Source organism: Trematomus bernacchii, unplaced genomic scaffold (assembly GCF_902827165.1).
Source record: "Trematomus bernacchii unplaced genomic scaffold, fTreBer1.1, whole genome shotgun sequence".
NCBI classification, from domain to species: Eukaryota; Metazoa; Chordata; class Actinopteri; order Perciformes; family Nototheniidae; genus Trematomus; species Trematomus bernacchii.
The window spans coordinates 212835-231917 of NW_022987601.1; the positions used below are offsets into that span (position 1 = coordinate 212835).

The 19083-nt window shown below is 46.2% G+C and overlaps 1 protein-coding gene across 1 annotated transcript in view; it reads left to right on the plus strand.

The window, feature by feature from the left end:
- Window positions 1-18983, plus strand: part of arap3 (ArfGAP with RhoGAP domain, ankyrin repeat and PH domain 3) — a 41126-nt gene extending 22143 nt beyond the window's left edge. Inside the window, 21 exon segments of the mRNA XM_034130714.1 lie at window positions 69-174; window positions 444-542; window positions 1095-1248; window positions 2644-2746; window positions 2906-3104; window positions 3271-3334; window positions 3987-4150; window positions 6214-6426; window positions 8131-8236; window positions 8881-9028; window positions 9160-9228; window positions 10169-10243; window positions 11530-11647; window positions 11869-11988; window positions 12098-12234; window positions 12386-12468; window positions 13088-13123; window positions 15070-15133; window positions 16809-16946; window positions 17096-17134; window positions 17689-18983. Of these exon segments, the coding sequence (XP_033986605.1) occupies window positions 69-174; window positions 444-542; window positions 1095-1248; window positions 2644-2746; window positions 2906-3104; window positions 3271-3334; window positions 3987-4150; window positions 6214-6426; window positions 8131-8236; window positions 8881-9028; window positions 9160-9228; window positions 10169-10243; window positions 11530-11647; window positions 11869-11988; window positions 12098-12234; window positions 12386-12468; window positions 13088-13123; window positions 15070-15133; window positions 16809-16946; window positions 17096-17134; window positions 17689-18105 (2652 nt within the window). The 3' untranslated portion in view covers window positions 18106-18983.
- The last annotated feature ends 100 nt before the right edge of the window (window positions 18984-19083 follow it).

A 19083-nucleotide genomic window follows, 5' to 3' on the forward strand; every position in this document is an offset into this window, starting at 1 on the left:
AAGGTGGCTAATGTTGGGCTATGAAGGACTCAGGTGGAGGACTCATAATGCTGACTCATGTCTCTCAGGTCCTGTGCTCAGCAGTCTCTGAACAGACTCTCCTGAAGACTGTAACTCGTATCTTCTCGGAGGCCGAGGCTGAAAACCAGGACCAACGACCGCTGCCCCAACCAGGTACTACTACTACTACTGTATACTACTGTATACTAATATATACTACTGTATACATTACTAATATATACTACTGTACACTACTGATCTTCATGAAGTTAAATCCTGTTTTAAAGTCCAATTAAGTATATTGTGTGTGTGTGTGTGTGTGTGTGTGTGTGTGTGTGTGTGTGTGTGTGTGCGCGTGTGTGTGTGTGCGCGTGTGTGTGTGTGTGTGTGTGTGCGTGTGTGCGCGTGTGTGCGTGTGTGTGTGTGTGTGTGTGTGTGTGTAGATCTCAGTGTGTATGATGAGATCATGCAGCCCGTCCTTCACTCTGGATTCCTCTATAAATCCGTCCACCGGGGGACGCTGTCCCGCAGAACCAGAGAAGGTATTTCACATTCATTTAGAACTTTATTTAGAACCAGTTTGTGGAACATTTTTAAATGATCATTAGTCGTGTTCCATTCGAGATGTTGTCGACTGAAAGACACACAGAAAATGTGGCCGATATACGGCGGGACTTTAAAATATCATCTTTATCGTGTACTTGAAATAAAATGAGAACATTTTTAGATATTTGTGTTACTTTTTTGCATATTTTTTTAACATTATGATTGATCATTAGTCATGTTTCCACAAACACACACACACACCTGCTCACACACACACCTGCTCACACACACACACACACACACACACACACCTGCTCACACACACACACACACACACACACACACACACACACACACACACAGCTGTGTGTGTGTGTGTGTGTGTGTGTGTGTGTGTGTGTGAGCAGGTGTGTTTAAACAGACGTTAACAAATGCAGACATTGAGATGTAAAGCACTGACGGAGGACTCGAAGCAGCAGCTTGAAGTCTGTCAGGATGCATTCTGAGAGTCCTCCATGAAGTCCTGAAATGCTCCGTGTGTGTCTCAGACTTCCAGAGGTTCTGGTGCTCGGTGGGCGACTCGGTGCTGCTGTACGAGTCGGACCGGGCCCCTGAAGCCTGCCTGCAGATCAGCGTCAGAGACATCGTGTGTTTGGGGGTCAGCCGCCCCGACGCGTCCAACAACAACGGCTTCATCGACAGGTCCCCCCCCCCCCCCTCTAACACACAGCTTCTATATCTCATAGATCTGTGTCCAAGTGTTGTTTGTCTCTACTCTTATACATACTCTTAAAGGTCTCCTATTATACTATTTTAAGGCATAAATTATAGGTCTCTAAAAATATATTAAAAAACATGTCTCTGAAGTGTTTTGCTCAAAATACCAAACACATCATTCTCGGCCCCCCCCCTCTCTTCCAGCTGTTACTAAAGAGATGACTCTGGGTCTGTAGCTTTAAATGCTGCATGCTAATGTGAACACAGAGCATATCACTTCCAGAACACGTCTCATTGTTTCTGACAGCAACGTTTCTGATTGGCCCGTGGGTGTAAAGCCCGCCCACATTTTAGTAATGTGGTCATGAGTCTCCTGACACACCGGGGACACACCAGGGACACACCGGGGACACACCGGGGACACATGGTGATGTAGAGAAGACATCACTTAGTGAGTCTCCTGACACACCGGGGACACACCGGGGACACACCGGGGACACACCGGGGACACATGGTGATGTAGAGAAGACATCACTTAGTGAGTCTCCTGACACACCGGGGACACACCAGGGACACACCGGGGACACACCGGGGACACATGGTGATGTAGAGAAGACATCACTTAGTGAGTCTCCTGACACACCGGGGACACACCGGGGACACACCGGGGACACACCGGGGACACATGGTGATGTAGAGAAGACATCACTTAGTGAGTCTCCTGACACACCGGGGACACACCAGGGACACACCGGGGACACACCGGGGACACATGGTGATGTAGAGAAGACATCACTTAGTGAGTCTCCTGACACACCGGGGACACACCGGGGACACACCGGGGACACACCAGGGACACATGGTGATGTAGAGAAGACATTGTCCCACCCCCTCCAGGACACCCTGTCCTCACTGTGCAGCTCCTTCAGCGACAGGCTGCTGCACCCCAGCTGTCACACGGAGAGATACCGCAGGTCCTTCCTTCCTGCAGCGGTCAGACTATACAACCAGCACAGCCCCTAGTAGACGCCCCCCCCCACACACACACACCACAACACAGACTATATCACCCCTTGCTGCTAAATACCAATCAACTATGTGCAATATGTGCTATATGTGCAATATATACATGATATACAGATTCCATTAATAACTGTAATATATACCTGGCTGCTAAATCCTAAGAACTTACCGGATTTGTATTTTGGAAAGTATTTTTCTTTAGTTTTATTTTTTTTATTATATTTTTATTATATCATAACTTAGTATGTCTGTGGCTCTTTCCTGCTGTAACGATGCAAATGTCCCCTCTGTGGGACTAATAAAGGTATTCTGATTCTGCATGATAGGAGACCTCTAAATCTGTGTGTGTCCTCTCAGGTTCAGGTTCACCTTCGAGATGTGTCTGTCTTCAGAGAAACTCCTGCAGTTCGGCTTGGAGACGGCCGACGCTCTGCACAGCTGGACCAGGTCCATCGGGAAGGTCTGTCCTCATCTGTCTGTCCTCATCTGTCTGTCCTCATCTGTCTGTCCTCATCTGTCTCTCTCCGTCTATCCTCTGTCTCTGTCCTCAACTGTCTAAATGCACATCGCAGGTTTATTTATTATCTGTTTCATCCGTCTGTCCTCTGGGTGTCTCCAGGCTTTGTCCCCCCTGAGCGTCCACTGTCTTCTGTCCCGGGAGTTTGAGCGTGTCGGGGTCCTGCGGTACCGGAACATGTTGGACGCCCAGCAGTGGAGGGACGCCTTCTTCGTCCTCCAGAAGACAAACCTGTTCATCTGTCCCCGAAGGGACGGAGCGGCCGAGGACATCATCAACCTGAAGCGCCTGCAGGAGCTCAGTGAGACACACACACACACACACACACACACACACACACACACACCACACACACACACACACACACACACACACACACACACACACACACACACACACACACACACACACCCACACACACACACAGAGGGTCTGAGGGTCTTCAGCGCTCTCTGTTTGTGTTGAAGGCATCTCCTCGGAGACGGAGAACCAGGAGAAGAAGGACATTCTGGTGCTGGTGGAGAGGGGGAGGTGAGAGCCCATCTGCTGATACTCAAGATCCAAGGCTCTATCATCATGTAGCAGCTACTGTGGAGACACGGAGAGGAGAAGCTGAAGTCTCCTCCAACAGAGCAACATGAATATATATATAGAAGATAAAAAACATCAAACAGATCAAATAGTGAAGAGAGAGTTCTGAGATGAGCAAGTTAATACAAACACAATAGAATGATATGATATATTCCATAAATAAATGGCAAGATGCGAATGTTCTGGATGTTCTTTAAAAAGGTTAATAGATGGAAGCGTTTATTTATTCATTCACCTTCTGGATTGCTTAGTTTGTGCTTTCTACATGTATTTCTTTAGTGCTTCTGTTAGCTGTCGTGTGTCATAGTGGATCCCTTCTGGTCTTTAACCTGCACACGGGTACAAACAAACATCAAATCAAAATGGTGAAAAAAAGTCAGAAAATGTCATAATAAAAAGAAATGGCAAGATTCTGAGAAAAAGTCAGAATTGTTAAGAAAAGTTCACAAAAATGTCAAAATATAAAAAAAGTCAACATTTAAAAAAGAAAAGCCCAGAAACTGCCGGATGCTAACCTGCATATGATGGCATCTTGCACCTTTAGCAATAGTTAGACTCTGCTGGTTGTGACGGTGTTTCGTGTCTCCGTCAGGACGCTCCACCTGCAGGGCGTCGGGCGCTCAGACTTCTCTCTCTGGTTCTCGGACATCCAGCGGGCGGCGGGCGGGGAAGGAAGCGCGCTGAGGGAGCAGCAGCTGAGCAGGAACGACATTCCCATCATCGTGGACAGCTGCCTGGCCTTCATCACGCAGTACGGTGAGCAGAGAGCAACGCACACCTGGTGGGGCACCACACAGAACCTCATCCTCTCACAAAGGGCAGAGGCTTCAACCACTTTCTCCGCAACACTACACACCCCGCTCAACAATCCCAAGGGAACCGCCACTTAACCTGCCAGGGAAAACTCCACACCGCTCCGCACCGCTCCACATACAACGCACCAACAAACCCACACGTGTCAACGAGAGAGAAAGGAAAAAAACAAAAACAAACAGCTGACCACGGCTAAGAACAACTAGCAACCACTCTCCCGAAATATAATACAAAACAAATTAAAGCCTCACAAAGTAATCTAATAAAGTCCCCAAACAACGATCTGAAATATACTGTCCTCCCCACATGCGGTCTAATGAGCCGAAACACAGAAACCGGCCGCACTAAACACACTAATGTGTTTTTATTACATGTACAGCACTTTGGCTCGACCAAAAATCGCTTTTAAATGTGCTTTATAAATAAAACTTGATTTGATTTGATTGACTGCATGCGCTCCCAACACACTTTACACACGCGCACCACTCCTAACACAAGTCTTACCTATCTGTTGCTGTAGTACAGATAAGAGAAGCGGACGAGCCCCCATCTGTCATGGCCTGGCTCTTGGCCATAACAAAAAGCGTGGGAAGGACAAGAATATATAGGAAAATATATTTATTAACGTAAACCAAAACTAACACAAAGGAAAAGCAAAAAGACTAAGCGACGTGGCTGCTCCGAGGTCAGGTCCTCTGCGGGGAGAGCGATCGAGACTCTGGCACAGGCCTCTTAATCCTCCGGGGCCAGCGCCGTCAGGTGTCCTCAATCAGTGCGGGCACAAGCAGAGGAAGAACATTAAAGGGACACACACACACAACAGGAGACAGTAAAGCAGGGGTCGTCACATGGTGTACGGTCAAAAGATGGCGTATGCCAATTTCTAAGCAATCTTTGCAATTTATAAAAAACAAACTTCAAGGGAAAATGTGCGGTCCTCCACGGACACTCTGACGCGTGTCCTCCACGGACACTCTGACGCGTGTCCTCCACGGACACTCTGACGCGTGTCCTCCACGGACACTCTGACCCGTGTCCTCCACGGACACTCTGACGCGTGTCCTCCACGGACACTCTGACCCGTGTCCTCCACGGACACTCTGACCCGTGTCCTCCACGGACACTCTGACGCGTGTCCTTCACGGACACTCTGACCCGTGTCCTCCACGGACACTCTGACCCGTGTCCTCCACGGACACTCTGACCCGTGTCCTCCACGGACACTCTGACCCGTGTCCTCCACGGACACTCTGACGCGTGTCCTCCACGGACACTCTGACCCGTGTCCTCCACGGACACTCTGATTAGATTGTAAACTTTAGTTATCTCAGTGGGTCTCAAACGGTTTGGTCATCTATGTAAACAAATATTTCCATCTATTTAATATAGTTGTTCAAAATAAGTTAAGAAATAATTCCAATGTCAGTAAAAAATCAAAAACACAGTTTAAAAGGCGAGTGATTAGTAAATGCATAAATAAAAAGAAAGAATGCAGACTAGGTAAGATAAAGAAAGGAGAGAGGAGTATATCGATGATGTGTTATTGGTTGTGAGCATATTCTAATGGTTTGGAGTATTGAAATATATACAGTTCTGTTTCATCTGAGTGTTGAGAGCTGTATCCATACATCTCTTCATGTTGCCCTCAAAGTGCACCAGATTGATGCTTTAACTTCAATGTAAAGAAACAAATCTTCCCGGAGGAGGTGAGGTCATCTCAAATAAAACAGGTTCACATGGATAGGATACTAGATAAGTGTGCGCACTCATTATATACACGACACATTTTTCTTGGATTTGTTAACACCATAGTCCCTAATATATTTGTAGAAAGGCAGGAAATGGAATTAAATCGAGAACAATGTTTCATTGCGGAGGACCCCCTGTTTTGTGTCCCCCCCACTTCTCAAACCAAAGTTACACCCTTGAATACGTCTATCATATATATGTCTCTCTGTGAAGTGTCCTTTACCCGTAACGCTGAGTCAGCAGCTCTGTCTCCGCAGGGCTGGGCCACGAGGGGATCTACAGGAAGAACGGCTCCAGGACCAGAATCAAACTCCTGATGGACGAGTTCCGGAAAGACGCCCGAAACGTGAAGCTGCGCATCGGAGACCACTTCATCGAGGACGTGACGGACGTCCTGAAGAGGTTCTTCAGGGAGGTGGACGACCCCGTCTTCATGGACGACCTCCACCCGCTGTGGCAGGACGCTGCCAGTGAGTCAGCAAATACACCTGGTTCCACCCTGACATGCAGACCACCTTAAAGTTACCTGGTTCCACCTTGACATGCAGACCACCTCAAAGTGACCTGGTTCCACCCTGACATGCAGACCACCTTAAAGTGACCTGGTTCCACCTTGACATGCAGACCACCTCAAATTGACCTGGTTCCACCTTGACATGCAGACCACCTCAAAGTGACCTGGTTCCACCCTGACATGCAGACCACCTTAAAGTGACCTGGGTCCACTCTGACATGCAGACCACCTTAAAGTGACCTGGTTCCACCCTGACATGCAGACCACCTTAAAGTGACCTGGGTCCACCCTGACATGCAGACCACCTCAAAGTGACCTGGTTCCACCCTGACATGCAGACCACCTTAAAGTGACCTGGGTCCACTCTGACATGCAGACCACCTTAAAGTGACCTGGTTCCACCCTGACATGCAGACCACCTTAAAGTGACCTGGGTCCACCCTGACATGCAGACCACCTCAAAGTGACCTGGTTCCACCCTGACATGCAGACCACCTTAAAGTTACCTGGTTCCACCCTGACATGCAGACCACCTTAAAGTGACCTGGGTCCACCCTGACATGCAGACCACCTTAATGTGACCTGGTTCCACCCTGACATGCAGACCACCTTAAAGTGACCTGGTTCCACCCTGACATGCAGACCACCTTAAAGTGACCTGGTTCCACCCTGACATGCAGACCACCTTAAAGTGACCTGGGTCCACCCTGACATGCAGACCACCTTAAAGTGACCTGGGTCCACCCTAACATGCAGACCACCCTAAAGTTACCTCGGTCCACCCTGACATGCAGACCACCTTAAAGTGACCTGGTTCCACCCTGACATGCAGACCACCTTAAAGTGACCTGGTTCCACCCTGACATGCAGACCACCTCAAAGTGACCTGGTTCCACCCTGACATGCAGACCACCTCAAAGTGACCTGGTTCCACCCTGACATGCAGACCACCTCAAAGTGACCTGGTTCCACCCTGACATGCAGACCACCTTAAAGTGACCTGGTTCCACTCTGACATGCAGACCACCTCAAAGTGACCTGGTTCCACCCTGACATGCAGACCACCTTAAAGTGACCTGGTTCCACTCTGACATGCAGACCACCTTAAAGTGACCTGGTTCCACCCTGACATGCAGACCACCTTAAAGTGACCTGGTTCCACCCTGACATGCAGACCACCTTAAAGTGACCTGGTTCCACCCTGACATGCAGACCACCTTAAAGTGACCTGGTTCCACCCTGACATGCAGACCACCTTAAAGTGACCTGGTTCCACCCTGACATGCAGACCACCTTAAAGTGACCTGGGTCCACCCTGACATGCAGACCACCTTAAAGTGACCTGGGTCCACTCTGACATGCAGACCACCTTAAAGTGACCTGGGTCCACTCTGACATGCAGACCACCTCAAAGTGACCTGGGTCCACCCTGACATGCAGACCACCTCAAAGTGACCTGGGTCCACCCTGACATGCAGACCACCTCAAAGTGACCTGGGTCCACTCTGACATGCAGACCACCTTAAAGTGACCTGGGTCCACTCTGACATGCAGACCACCTTAAAGTGAAAGATCCTGTCTCACTGAATGAAAGATCCTGTGAGTGATATTCAGGACAGGATGTGAATAGGTGAGTTCTGATTTGTGTATGTGCCCTCAGGAATCCCCCAGAAGAGAGCGAGGCTGGACCGCTACAAGGAGATCATCCGGACCCTGCCCCGGGTCAACAGGACCACCCTGGCTGCGCTCATCAGTCACCTGTACAGGTGAGCTCCCTGAGGACTCCATCGCACACTCTCATGATGAATGGGAGATACAGGGTCCCACGATTCAATAAAGTTAGACTGAAGTCAATCCTAAATTAAATCCAGAGCTCAATCCTAGGTCTGATGTTAGAGGGTCTTCATCATTTCTTCTTCAGTGATTGTGATGATATTTTAAATGTCCGTTTCCTGTTTCCTGTCTTAATATCGGTCCTTGTTGATGTTGCACATGGAGAAACATTTCAGACCTGATCTTATAGTTTCTTACCGTTTTCTTTAGTATCATTTTATCATGTATTATCTTCTTGTACCGTTTAATCGTACTGTACTGTATCACCGTATAATTCTATCATATCGTTCCGTACCTTAAGGTATAATCGTATCATATTGTACCGTCTCGTATCATTGAACCATACCTTACCGTACCGTACCGCAACGTATCGTATTATAATATCATACAGTACCGCACATTACCGTAGCGTATCATCGTTTTGTAAGGTATTCTATCATATCACGCCGTACCATATTATCTAATCGTACCGTATCATCGTGCCGTACCGTATCATCGTCTCCTTCTAATAAAGCTACCAGCTGAGCTTCTGAAAACACTGCAACGGATTCACGGTTCTTCTCCGATCCGGTTCCAGGGTCCAGAAGTGTGCCGATCTGAACCAGATGTGCACCAAGAACCTGTCGCTGCTGTTCGCCCCCAGCCTGTTCCAGACCCACGGGAAGGGCGAGCACGAGGTGAAGATCGTGGAGGATCTGATCGACAACTACCTGCACGTCTTCGATGTGAGTACGACCCTCCTCTTTGTCCTGAAACCTGAACCTGTGTCGTTTTTCCAACACTTTCTAATGTGAAGGTGGCGTGGTTCGATCTAAACTGGGTTGTAAGGATGGACTGAACACTGCTCCTGTTTCAGATCGACGAGGAGCATCAGACGCAGATCGAGCTGGAGGTCAGCCTCATCACCACCTGGAAGGACACGCAGGTACCTGATATATAAAACCACATATAATAATGCTGGTCAAACGTGTGTTTAATAATGAGTTATGAGTGAGTTAGCTGTTATAACTTAATTTAAACAAGAGTCGTAATCATTTCCTAGTAAGTCGGTTAAAGTAATTTATACATTAGTAATACACTGATGATACATTTGTTATATGTAAATTAAAGGATGGTTTTCAATCACTAATCCATTTTGTAATTATGGTCTTATAATTTAGCATAAGTCACAAGTTGGTAATTATAATGTAAATATTTAGAAACTAGTCCCTAATAAATGAGTCATTATCTGATCATCAGTTTGAATTGAGCTAATTGTAATAAGGTAGTTAGAAATACATTTATGATAAGTTTTAAATACATTAGTAAAAATGTGTTAATAAATGTTGTTTGGATTACGAAAGAGGATTAGGGCGTGAGAAATGTTTTGAGATCTGACCGAAAGGGAATTTCAATTTTAGGTCTGAGGACAAAAGAAAGATCAGATTCTGAGATAAAGTGAACATTCTGAAAAAGTTAAAATTCTGAGAAAAAGTCCAATTCTGAACCAATCGAAATTCAGAACAAGTCAAAATTCAGAACAAGTCGAAATTCAGAACAAGTCGAAATTCAGAACAAGTCGAAATTCAGAACAAGTCAAAATTCAGAACAAGTCGAAATTCTGAAAAAAAAGTCAAAATAATTTTTTTTTCTAAAAAAGTCAGTTTATATTGAACTCATGGTCTGATCTCAAACAGATTCATGTTTGGCCCTAATCCCCCACGGGTAAAATGATTACAAATGTTGAAGAACTGCGAGAGGAAAGTATTTTTTGTGAGCAGAAAGATAATTTATTATTAATAAAGTTTGAGGAGAGAGTTAATGGAGTTTAATATTAATAAAGGTTGTTATTAATAAAGTTTGACGGGGATTGTTTCTGCGAGCAGCTGTCTCAGGCTGGAGATCTGATCATCGAGGTTTACCTGGAGAGGAAGAACCCCGACTGCTGCATCACCCTCAAGGTACGCCTGCTGGCTGCTGATGAATGATGATCATTATGTTGGGAAAATCCTGAATGTCCTCTTCCAGTATGAGAGTAACATGATAACAAAGGTATCCCAACTGTAGCTGTGTACATGACAGGATGTATGATTACCTAGAAGAGCGTCAGGACTGTTTTAGGCATATGATAGCTATGTGATTAACATGATGATTCAGCCTCTATGGAGATAGACATATGACAAGCATGATCATTTCTGACGTGGAGCTAATCTGAAGTAAACATTGAATACTGCTTTCTATTCCTCCATCTTGTGACTGTGTAACTCCCTCTCTTGGATATCAGCATGTGAAGGACACTGTTCAGGAACTAGTTGATGCTCTGTATGTGATGACTACTTCCATTCTGGAGAGGATCACAAATACATGGATCCTGAGATTGAAGCTCAAGCCGGGGACCAGTGATTATTAACATTTTGAAGATTTTGAGAAAAAGTCAGAATTTGGTGAAAAAGTCAGAATTTTTGATAGAAGTCAGATTTTTGATATTTTGATAAAAAGTCAGAATTTTGATATTTTGATAAAAAGTCAGAATTTTTATATTTTGAGAAAAAGTCGGAATTTTGATAGTTTCAGAAAAAAACCAACATTTTGAGAACAAGCTCAGTGTTTTGTACATGACAACCGGTATTCCTCCATCTTGTGACTGTGTAACTCCCTCTCTTGGATATCAGCATGTGAAGGACACTGTTCAGGAACTAGTTGATGCTCTGTATGTGATGACTACTTCCATTCTGGAGAGGATCACAGATACATGGATCCTGAGATTGAAGCTCCAGCCGGGGACAAAATGTTGTCCCTGGTCAAAATGTTGAGATGTTTGATTAAAAGTCAACATTTTGAGAAAAAGTCAACATTTTTTGATTTTTTATAAAAAGTGAGATTTTTTGAGATTTTGAGGAAAAATTCAACATTTTTACATTTTTAGAAAAAGTCAGAATTTTTGAGATTTTGAGGAAAAAAATGAATTTTGCGATTTTGAGAAAAAGTCCGAATTTTTAGATTATCAGAAAAAGTCAGAACCGGTATTCCTCCATCTTGTGACTGTGTAACTCCCTCTCTTGGATATCAGCATGTGAAGGACACTGTTCAGGAACTAGTTGATGCTCTGTATGTGATGACTACTTCCATTCTGGAGAGGATCACAAATACATGGATCCTGAGATTGAAGCTCAAGCCGGGGACCAGGGAGATGATTCTAACACATTGTTAAGACTTGGTGATGACCTGCTGACCTGCTGATCTGCAGGTTTCACCCAGCATGAGCGCTGAGGAGCTGACCAATCAGGTGCTGTTCATGAGGAACGTCCCCCCTGCAGAGAGAGACGTCTGGATGACCTTCGAGGTGCTGGAGGACGGACAGCTGGGTGAGGAGCTGTCATCATGTCATAATGAGAATGTGCTCATATGATAACAATAATAATAATAATAATAATGATAATAATAATAATAATAATGTACGAGCCGGTCATTAATCATCTATGGTGAGTTCAGGGTGCGTGGGAAATTTACCTTACAGGTGTTGTGTGAGGGTGTATGGTGAGTTCAGGGTGCGTGGGACATTTACCTGACAGGTGTTGTGTTGCAGAACGGCCTCTGCTCCCCAGACAGAAAGTTCTGGAAGAAGCTTTGCAGTGGTGCAAGATGGCCGACCCGAGCTCAGCACACCTGGTGGTGAAGAAAGTTCCTAAAACAGACATCCTCACCAGTAGGTACACACACACACGCACGCACGCACGCACGCACGCACGCACGCACACACACACACACACACACACACACACACCCACCCCTCAGCGTTACTTCCTGTCTCTCAGCCTATCACAGCGACATCATGAAGGTGGGTCTGCTGAGGTGTCGTGAGGAACCTCCGAAGCTCCTGCAGGGGAACAAGTTCCAGGAGAGAACGTTCCAGATCAGGGAGAACAAACTGCTGTTGCTCAAAGACAAGAAGGTACTGTGTGTGTGTGTGTGTGTGTGTGTGTGTGTGTGTGTGTGTGTGTGTGTGTGTGTGTGTGTGTGTGTGTGTGTGTGTGTGTGTGTGTGTGTGTGTGTGTGTGTGTGTGTGTGTGCACTGTCTCCTGACAGTGTGTGTTTTTGTTCAGAGCATCAAACCAGAGAAGGAATGGTCTCTGAAGAACATGAAGATCTACATCGGCATCCGCAGGAAACTGAAGGCTCCGAGCAGGTAGAACAAACACACACACACACACACACACACACACACACACACACACACACACACACACACACACACACACACACACACACACACACACACACACACACACACACACACACACACACACACAGGGAATATTCATCTCCAATTAAAACTATCTTAGTTCAACAAAGACACAGCAAAGAGTTTTGATTTGCCCATTACTTGTATTTCATCTTAAATCTTCTTTCAAACATCTGATCCGTTTCTTCAGATGTTATTCTTTTGTTACGACCCAACAAAAGAATAACATAATAACAAAAGTTAGAGCTGGGGCGAAAACTTAAATTTTTTAACGTTATTGGTGTAATTTGTTATGCTTTTTGTTGTACGTGCAATGTGTTGGAGCGCTAGCCAATAGGAGCGTGAGTATAGTGATGTCACAAAGGAATCTAATGGAGGGAACACAGGGATTGGAGTCTTTGCAGACAGTTTCCATGCACTTACACTACAGGAGAGGGAGCACCACAGAAGAAGAAAAGGGCCTCAAATAATGACTTATGGACTTTAAAGCGCTTAGGAGTCATACAGTACAACACCAATAATATTAGCATGGCTTCATCTTGTTCTGATATATCTTCTGCAGGTGGGGGTTCACCGTGATGTCGGACAAACACCAGCTGTAAGTATGAATCTTCTCGTTGTGATGGAGAATTAAAGGGCAAAAGAAAGACATTATGAAAGACATGCAAATACAATAAAGAGACAGGCGCTTCAAATGGAAAGGCAGGTACAAGTCTTCAGCCCTGATTTAAATAAAATAATTAGTTGCACATGTTTGGAGCATAAAACGTGCTTAGTTTAGATTCTGAGGATAGATAAACAGCTTAAATAAAAGTACTAATATTACAGTGTAGAAATACTAATAGAGTACTGCATTGGCTATACTATTGTATTCAAATGATTGATGCCTAGTGTGAAACATCTGATCACATGACAGGTTTTAAGCGATCTCGGTTTAATAGAGTGGCGAAGTCCCTCCCCTTCCGGTGGACCTCCATGGGACCTTATTTCGGAAAAATTATGTATTGAAGTCAATGGAGAGAGAAAGATTATCTTTCGATCCCGTTTGAATTGTGCCACGAATTACACATATGATGTTTGTCAATTTAAAAGATAATTTTGCAAGTCAAAAAAAAAAAAATGTGTCGTAAAACTGTGAAGTAACACATTTGTTTGTGTGAAACGCTCAAAGAACTACATCTGATCTCTGGTCAACAACACACGTCACCAAGATGGCCGTCACTACTGTCTTGTCAACACAAGAGACTACCCTCACTATCACTACAATGAAACACGTCCTGAAGAAAGTCATGCAAAGCTGCCTGCCTTCCTTTGATTCTCTCTGAACTGCCTGGTCGTTTTAATGTTTAATGTCAACCATTTGTGCAGATAGCATGAAGTAGAGAAGATCGCTAGCGTTAGCGTTAGCATTTCTCCCCCGGGCTTAAATTGTGTATTATAGAATGATCACACCGGTGACAGTACTATTCAAAGGGTTCACGAAATATGACTACTACTCTTACTGTTTAACATTTTGGGTTACTTAATGTTACTTCATGTTAAGGCTAATAAAAATGACAAGGCTGTAATGCTAACTAACGTGCTAGCTACTAGCTAGGTAGCTAACTTGATCCACACACTCCTCTTTCATCAGACGGGAAGCGAAAGAACGAGCAAGACCCATTGCTGGTATAATAACAACCTGGTACTAAGCACACAGGCACAAAGTTATCTTATCTTAGCCAGCGCCATATAGATAGATTCTATCTATATGGCGCTGATCGTATATATACGGTATTATACGTGTATCGTAGTGTCTCAATTGTGACATCACTTACGCGACTCTGGGATTTGTAGTCTTTCTAGTTTCGTATTTTTCAAAGTCTTATATTTCAACAGTTTTAAGACAAACTGTGACTTTTTTGACATGGAAATGATTTTTTAAGATTGACAAACATCATATGTGTAATTCATGGCACAATTCAAACGGGATCGAAAGATAAGTTTTCTCTCCCCATTGACTTCAATGCATAATTTTTCCGAAATAAGGTCCCATACCCCGGAAGTAAGTGGGAGGGACTTCGCCACTCTATTGAAATTCAGCCTCGCACTGTGTATACACCGGGTTTAAGGAAGTATTAATACACGAGAATATTGCAATATTCTGTATTTTATCAATTCCATCACAAACACTATATCTATGAGATACTGAGATAGGGTCCCCCTGATCTGAGGAGAAGGGAAGCACTGTATGCAGATGATGGTCTGTTCTTCATACCAGACACTTTTCCTAATAGTAGAGTTAAGAAATGACAATATATTACCATCGTTACAGAATCAGAATATATATTATCTATACGTATTGTATCCTCAGATTCTCGCCAAATCACCTGATGTAGCCCCGGCCCTTTTCCCACTTCCTGTTCAAACACTCGAAAACTGCAGGATGACATATGACAATAAAACCTACCGACCGACCGACCGACCGACCGACCGACCGACCGACCGACCTACCTACCCTCCCTCCCACCACGCGTAATAAATCAATAACGTTTTCTCTCTCAGGTTCCTGTGTTGTACCTGCGAGGCTGAACTCTGGGACTGGATCAGCAGCTTCCTCAAAGCTCAGGTCAGTATATAGTATTGTAGAGCAGATGTATGGGAGTCGGAGGCGGTGTGTTTCATATGGAACTCCACCATTTATTTTCCATTTAACCACACACAAGAACGTACTCGCTGCATGCTACTTCGAAGCTGGAATGACAACAACAGGAAACCGGAACACCAAGGTGCCACCTACTAACCAGTCCGTGGAGCAACACTATATCGTGTTCCCCACCCACAACAAAACAACGGTGAATTATGTCCCTTAATGCTCCGCCACACAAGCCCCCCCATAATTCACCCATACACAAAATCCGTGTGGCGGGGAGGAACGACAGGCCGACCACCGTGACTCCGAAGAGCAGGAGCCTCAGAGGCGACCCCTGCAGGGGCGATCGATGGGAGCGGTGGGACCGGAACCGCACGCCCCAGGTCGCTGATAGGGGTCGAGGCTGGGGGGCGGCCCCATCGCGAAGGTCGAGCCAGCACCACCGGCTGGTCCAAGTCCAGGTGAGCAGCCTTCACCCGGTCCACCGAGACGTGCTCGGCCCTGCCACCCAGGTCCACCACCAAGTGCTTGCCCCCGTGTACCAAGACTCTGAAAGGCCCGTCGTAAGGGGGCTGCAGGGGGCCTCTGGGGATCGGAGCAAAGGCCTTAGCGGCGTCCTGCAGGAAAGCGTGCTTGGTGGTCGCCGACCAGGGGGCCGATGTGTTGGGGAGATAATCCCCTGGAACCTGCAGCGGCTGACCGTAGACCATCTCAGCCGTGGAGCACTGCAGATTCTCCTTAGGTGCGGTCCTAATGCCCAGCATAACCCAAGGCAGCTTGTCGATCCAATTACTGTCTGCTAGGCTTGCCCTGAGGACCGCCTTCATGGAGCGATGGAAACGCTCGCAGAGGCAGTTGGCCTGAGGCTGATAAGCGGTTGTCCGGTGGAGCTTAACCCCCATTTCCCTGGCCACGGCGTTTCATAGCTCGGACGTGAACTGCGAACCATGTCCGATGGGGTGCCAAAATGACACACCCATGTTGCAATGAAGGCCCTGGCTATGTCAGCCGCGGCTGTCGAAGCGAGTGGGATCGCCTCCGGCCAGCGGGTCGTCCTGTCCACCATAGTTAGGAGGTAGGTGAAAGCATGAGAGGAGGGTAATGGGCCAACCAGATTGATGTTGACATGGTCAAACCTCCTCTCAGGCACGAGGAATTGCTCCAGGGGGGCCTTGGTGTGGCGGTGCACCATAGCACGCTGGCAAGCCACGCACGTGCCAGCCGATGTCCTCACGTCCTTCTTGAGCCCCCGCCAGAAGAACTTCGTGGCCACCATCCGCACCGAAGGCTTCCCGATGGGGTGCACCGCCTCGAACACGGAGCGCATCCAGCTGGCGGGAACGACTGGACAGCGTCACACAGGAGAGTAACACAAGAACGTACTAGCTGCATGCTACTGCAAATCAGGAATGACAACAACAGGAAACCGGAACACCAAGGTGCCGTCCACTAACTGGTCCGTGGGGCAACACTATATCGTGTTCCCCACCCACAACAATACAACTGTGAATGATGTCCCTTAATGTTCCGCCATAGTATATATAATATATAGTATATCTAAAGTGCAGTTTGTATATAGAGCTGCGGGAGTCACTGAGTTGTTGTTAATGCTAGCTTCCTGCTGACTCAGCATGTGTTGGTGACTCTGCAGAGCGATGACTCGGCGCCCCCGGTGCTGAGGCGTCACTCCTCCTCAGATATCTCGCGGCAGAAGTTCGGCACGATGCCGCTCGTCCCGATCCGAGGACACGAGAGCAACAGCAGCATGCTGTCGGCCAATCAGACGCTGGTAAGAGCCTGCACCATTTTTAATATTCCCAAACTTCACAGTGAGAATTCACAGGGAGAGTTAAACAACAACGGTGTATCTCTTCACAGTGAAATAAGAAGAAGAGTTATCTAGAATAATTCACTTTTTATATCTTCTTCTTTCTGCAGAGGAAGCTACACGACAGACGGACGCTCTCCATGTACTTTGTGAGTATTTTACATTTAGGGAGTATTTCCTGTGGAGGAAAATAAATGCTGCATTATTGGTGTATATGTTGTTATACTGTACATATACTGTATATATACTGTACATAAACTGTATATATACTGTACATAAACTGTATATATACTGTACATATACTGTACATATACTGTATATATACTGTATATGTATTCATATTTATGATAAAATCTCTCGGCTGATTTTGATGCATTTGGGCTGGATGTGGAAGACTTAGGGGACTCTGGATCATCTGGACAGACTGCCTCTCTATTTGTAAATCAGGTGTCCCCAGTAGAGGTAATGATGTCCACCTGGTGCTCTCTGTGTCCAATGGTCTCAGCACTGCTCAGTCCACAGAGAGGACACATCTGTCCTCTTTCTGGTTAGAACTGACATTTATGATCCTGGAGATGTCAGAAATGGATTGAGGATCCTCATTAACCTCCAGAACCACTCCTGAACTGTACTATTGTCCCCATAGACTATAATGCCATCCCCAGTATGAATGCCTTCTCTGTGTGTCCCTGTTTCCCTGCAGCCCATGAAGGTGCAGAAGGATGCGTTTGAGGAGCGTCTGGAGTCCCCGCCGCTCCCCGAGCCTCTGTACGAGGAGGTGGGGGACTTCGGCCTGCAGGTGCTCCAGTCTCTGCAGACCAGCTTCCTGTCGGGGGGGGCCTCCGAGACACAGGAGGTGCCCGATCCCCCCCCGCTCAGACTGCTTCCAGAGGACCCCCCCTCCGAGGACCCCCCCTCCGAGGACCCCCCCTCTGAGGACCCCCAATCTGAGGACCCCCTGCAGAGCGTAGGCTGCACCCTGTCTCAGGAGCTGCTGCTGAAGGAGCTTTCCTCCGCCTTCATCAAGAAGACCAGAGAGGAGGAGGAGGAGGAGGAGGAGGAAGAGGAGGAAGAGGAGGAGGAGGAGGAGGAGGAAGAGGAGAGGCCGTATGATGTGTGAGAGGACGAGCTTCCATCACAGCTCAGAGAGTGTGACGGTCGGTTCAGGCCGGACTGCAGGACAGAGAGGGACAGATATCCAGGGTTAAACCAAAGATGTTATTTAATGAAGAGTGAAACTTTATCAGAAGCTGTTTCCAGCTGGAAGGACAGAGGACCAATGCTACAGACATCTGACCCCGGGTAAAACAAGAGACCAGACTCCTATGGGGAATCATTTCCTGACAGAGAGGCCTTCTGTTGAACGCTAGAGAACAGAAGGAGCTGTTCAATAGAGCAGTGAAGAAGCCTCAAGCCATAGGAGCCCACTCAAAGACCCTCAAAGGACCCTTAAAGGACTCTTAAAGGACACTATTATACTCTTTATCATCATTATATCACAGGTCTCAGATATATCCAGAGCCTGTCTCTGATTGGCTGAAACCCCAAACAGATCATTGCAGCATCCCACAATCCCCTCTGTTTCAGCCCTGTTTCCTGTTACTTTAAATGCTAATGAGCTGCTGCTGGCCACGCCCCCTGAGAGATGATTGGTTTAAAAGAACACAATGGTGCTCTAGGAGGAGATTCAGGTGATAAGAGGGGGGGGTTACCTTGGTTGGTGATTGGCTAATGGTTACACAAGCCAAGAAACATTGTGACATCACTAAGTGGCCATTATCACGTTGTATTATCTCTGCCTTCTTTTAGAGCAAACAGCTCAGTGTCGTCTTTAACGGCCACATATTGTATTTTCCTCTGAGTATAAATATATAAATATACATGTATATTAGGGCTGTCAGTTGATTAAAATATTTAATCGCGATTAATCGCATGATTGTCCATAGTTAATCGCGATTAATCGCAAATTAATCGCACATTTTTTATCTGTTCTAAATGTACCTTAGAGGGATATTTTTCAAGTTTTTAATACTCTTATCAATATATGAGTGGACAAATATGCTTTATATGTTTGTTTAATATCATTTAAACAATGACA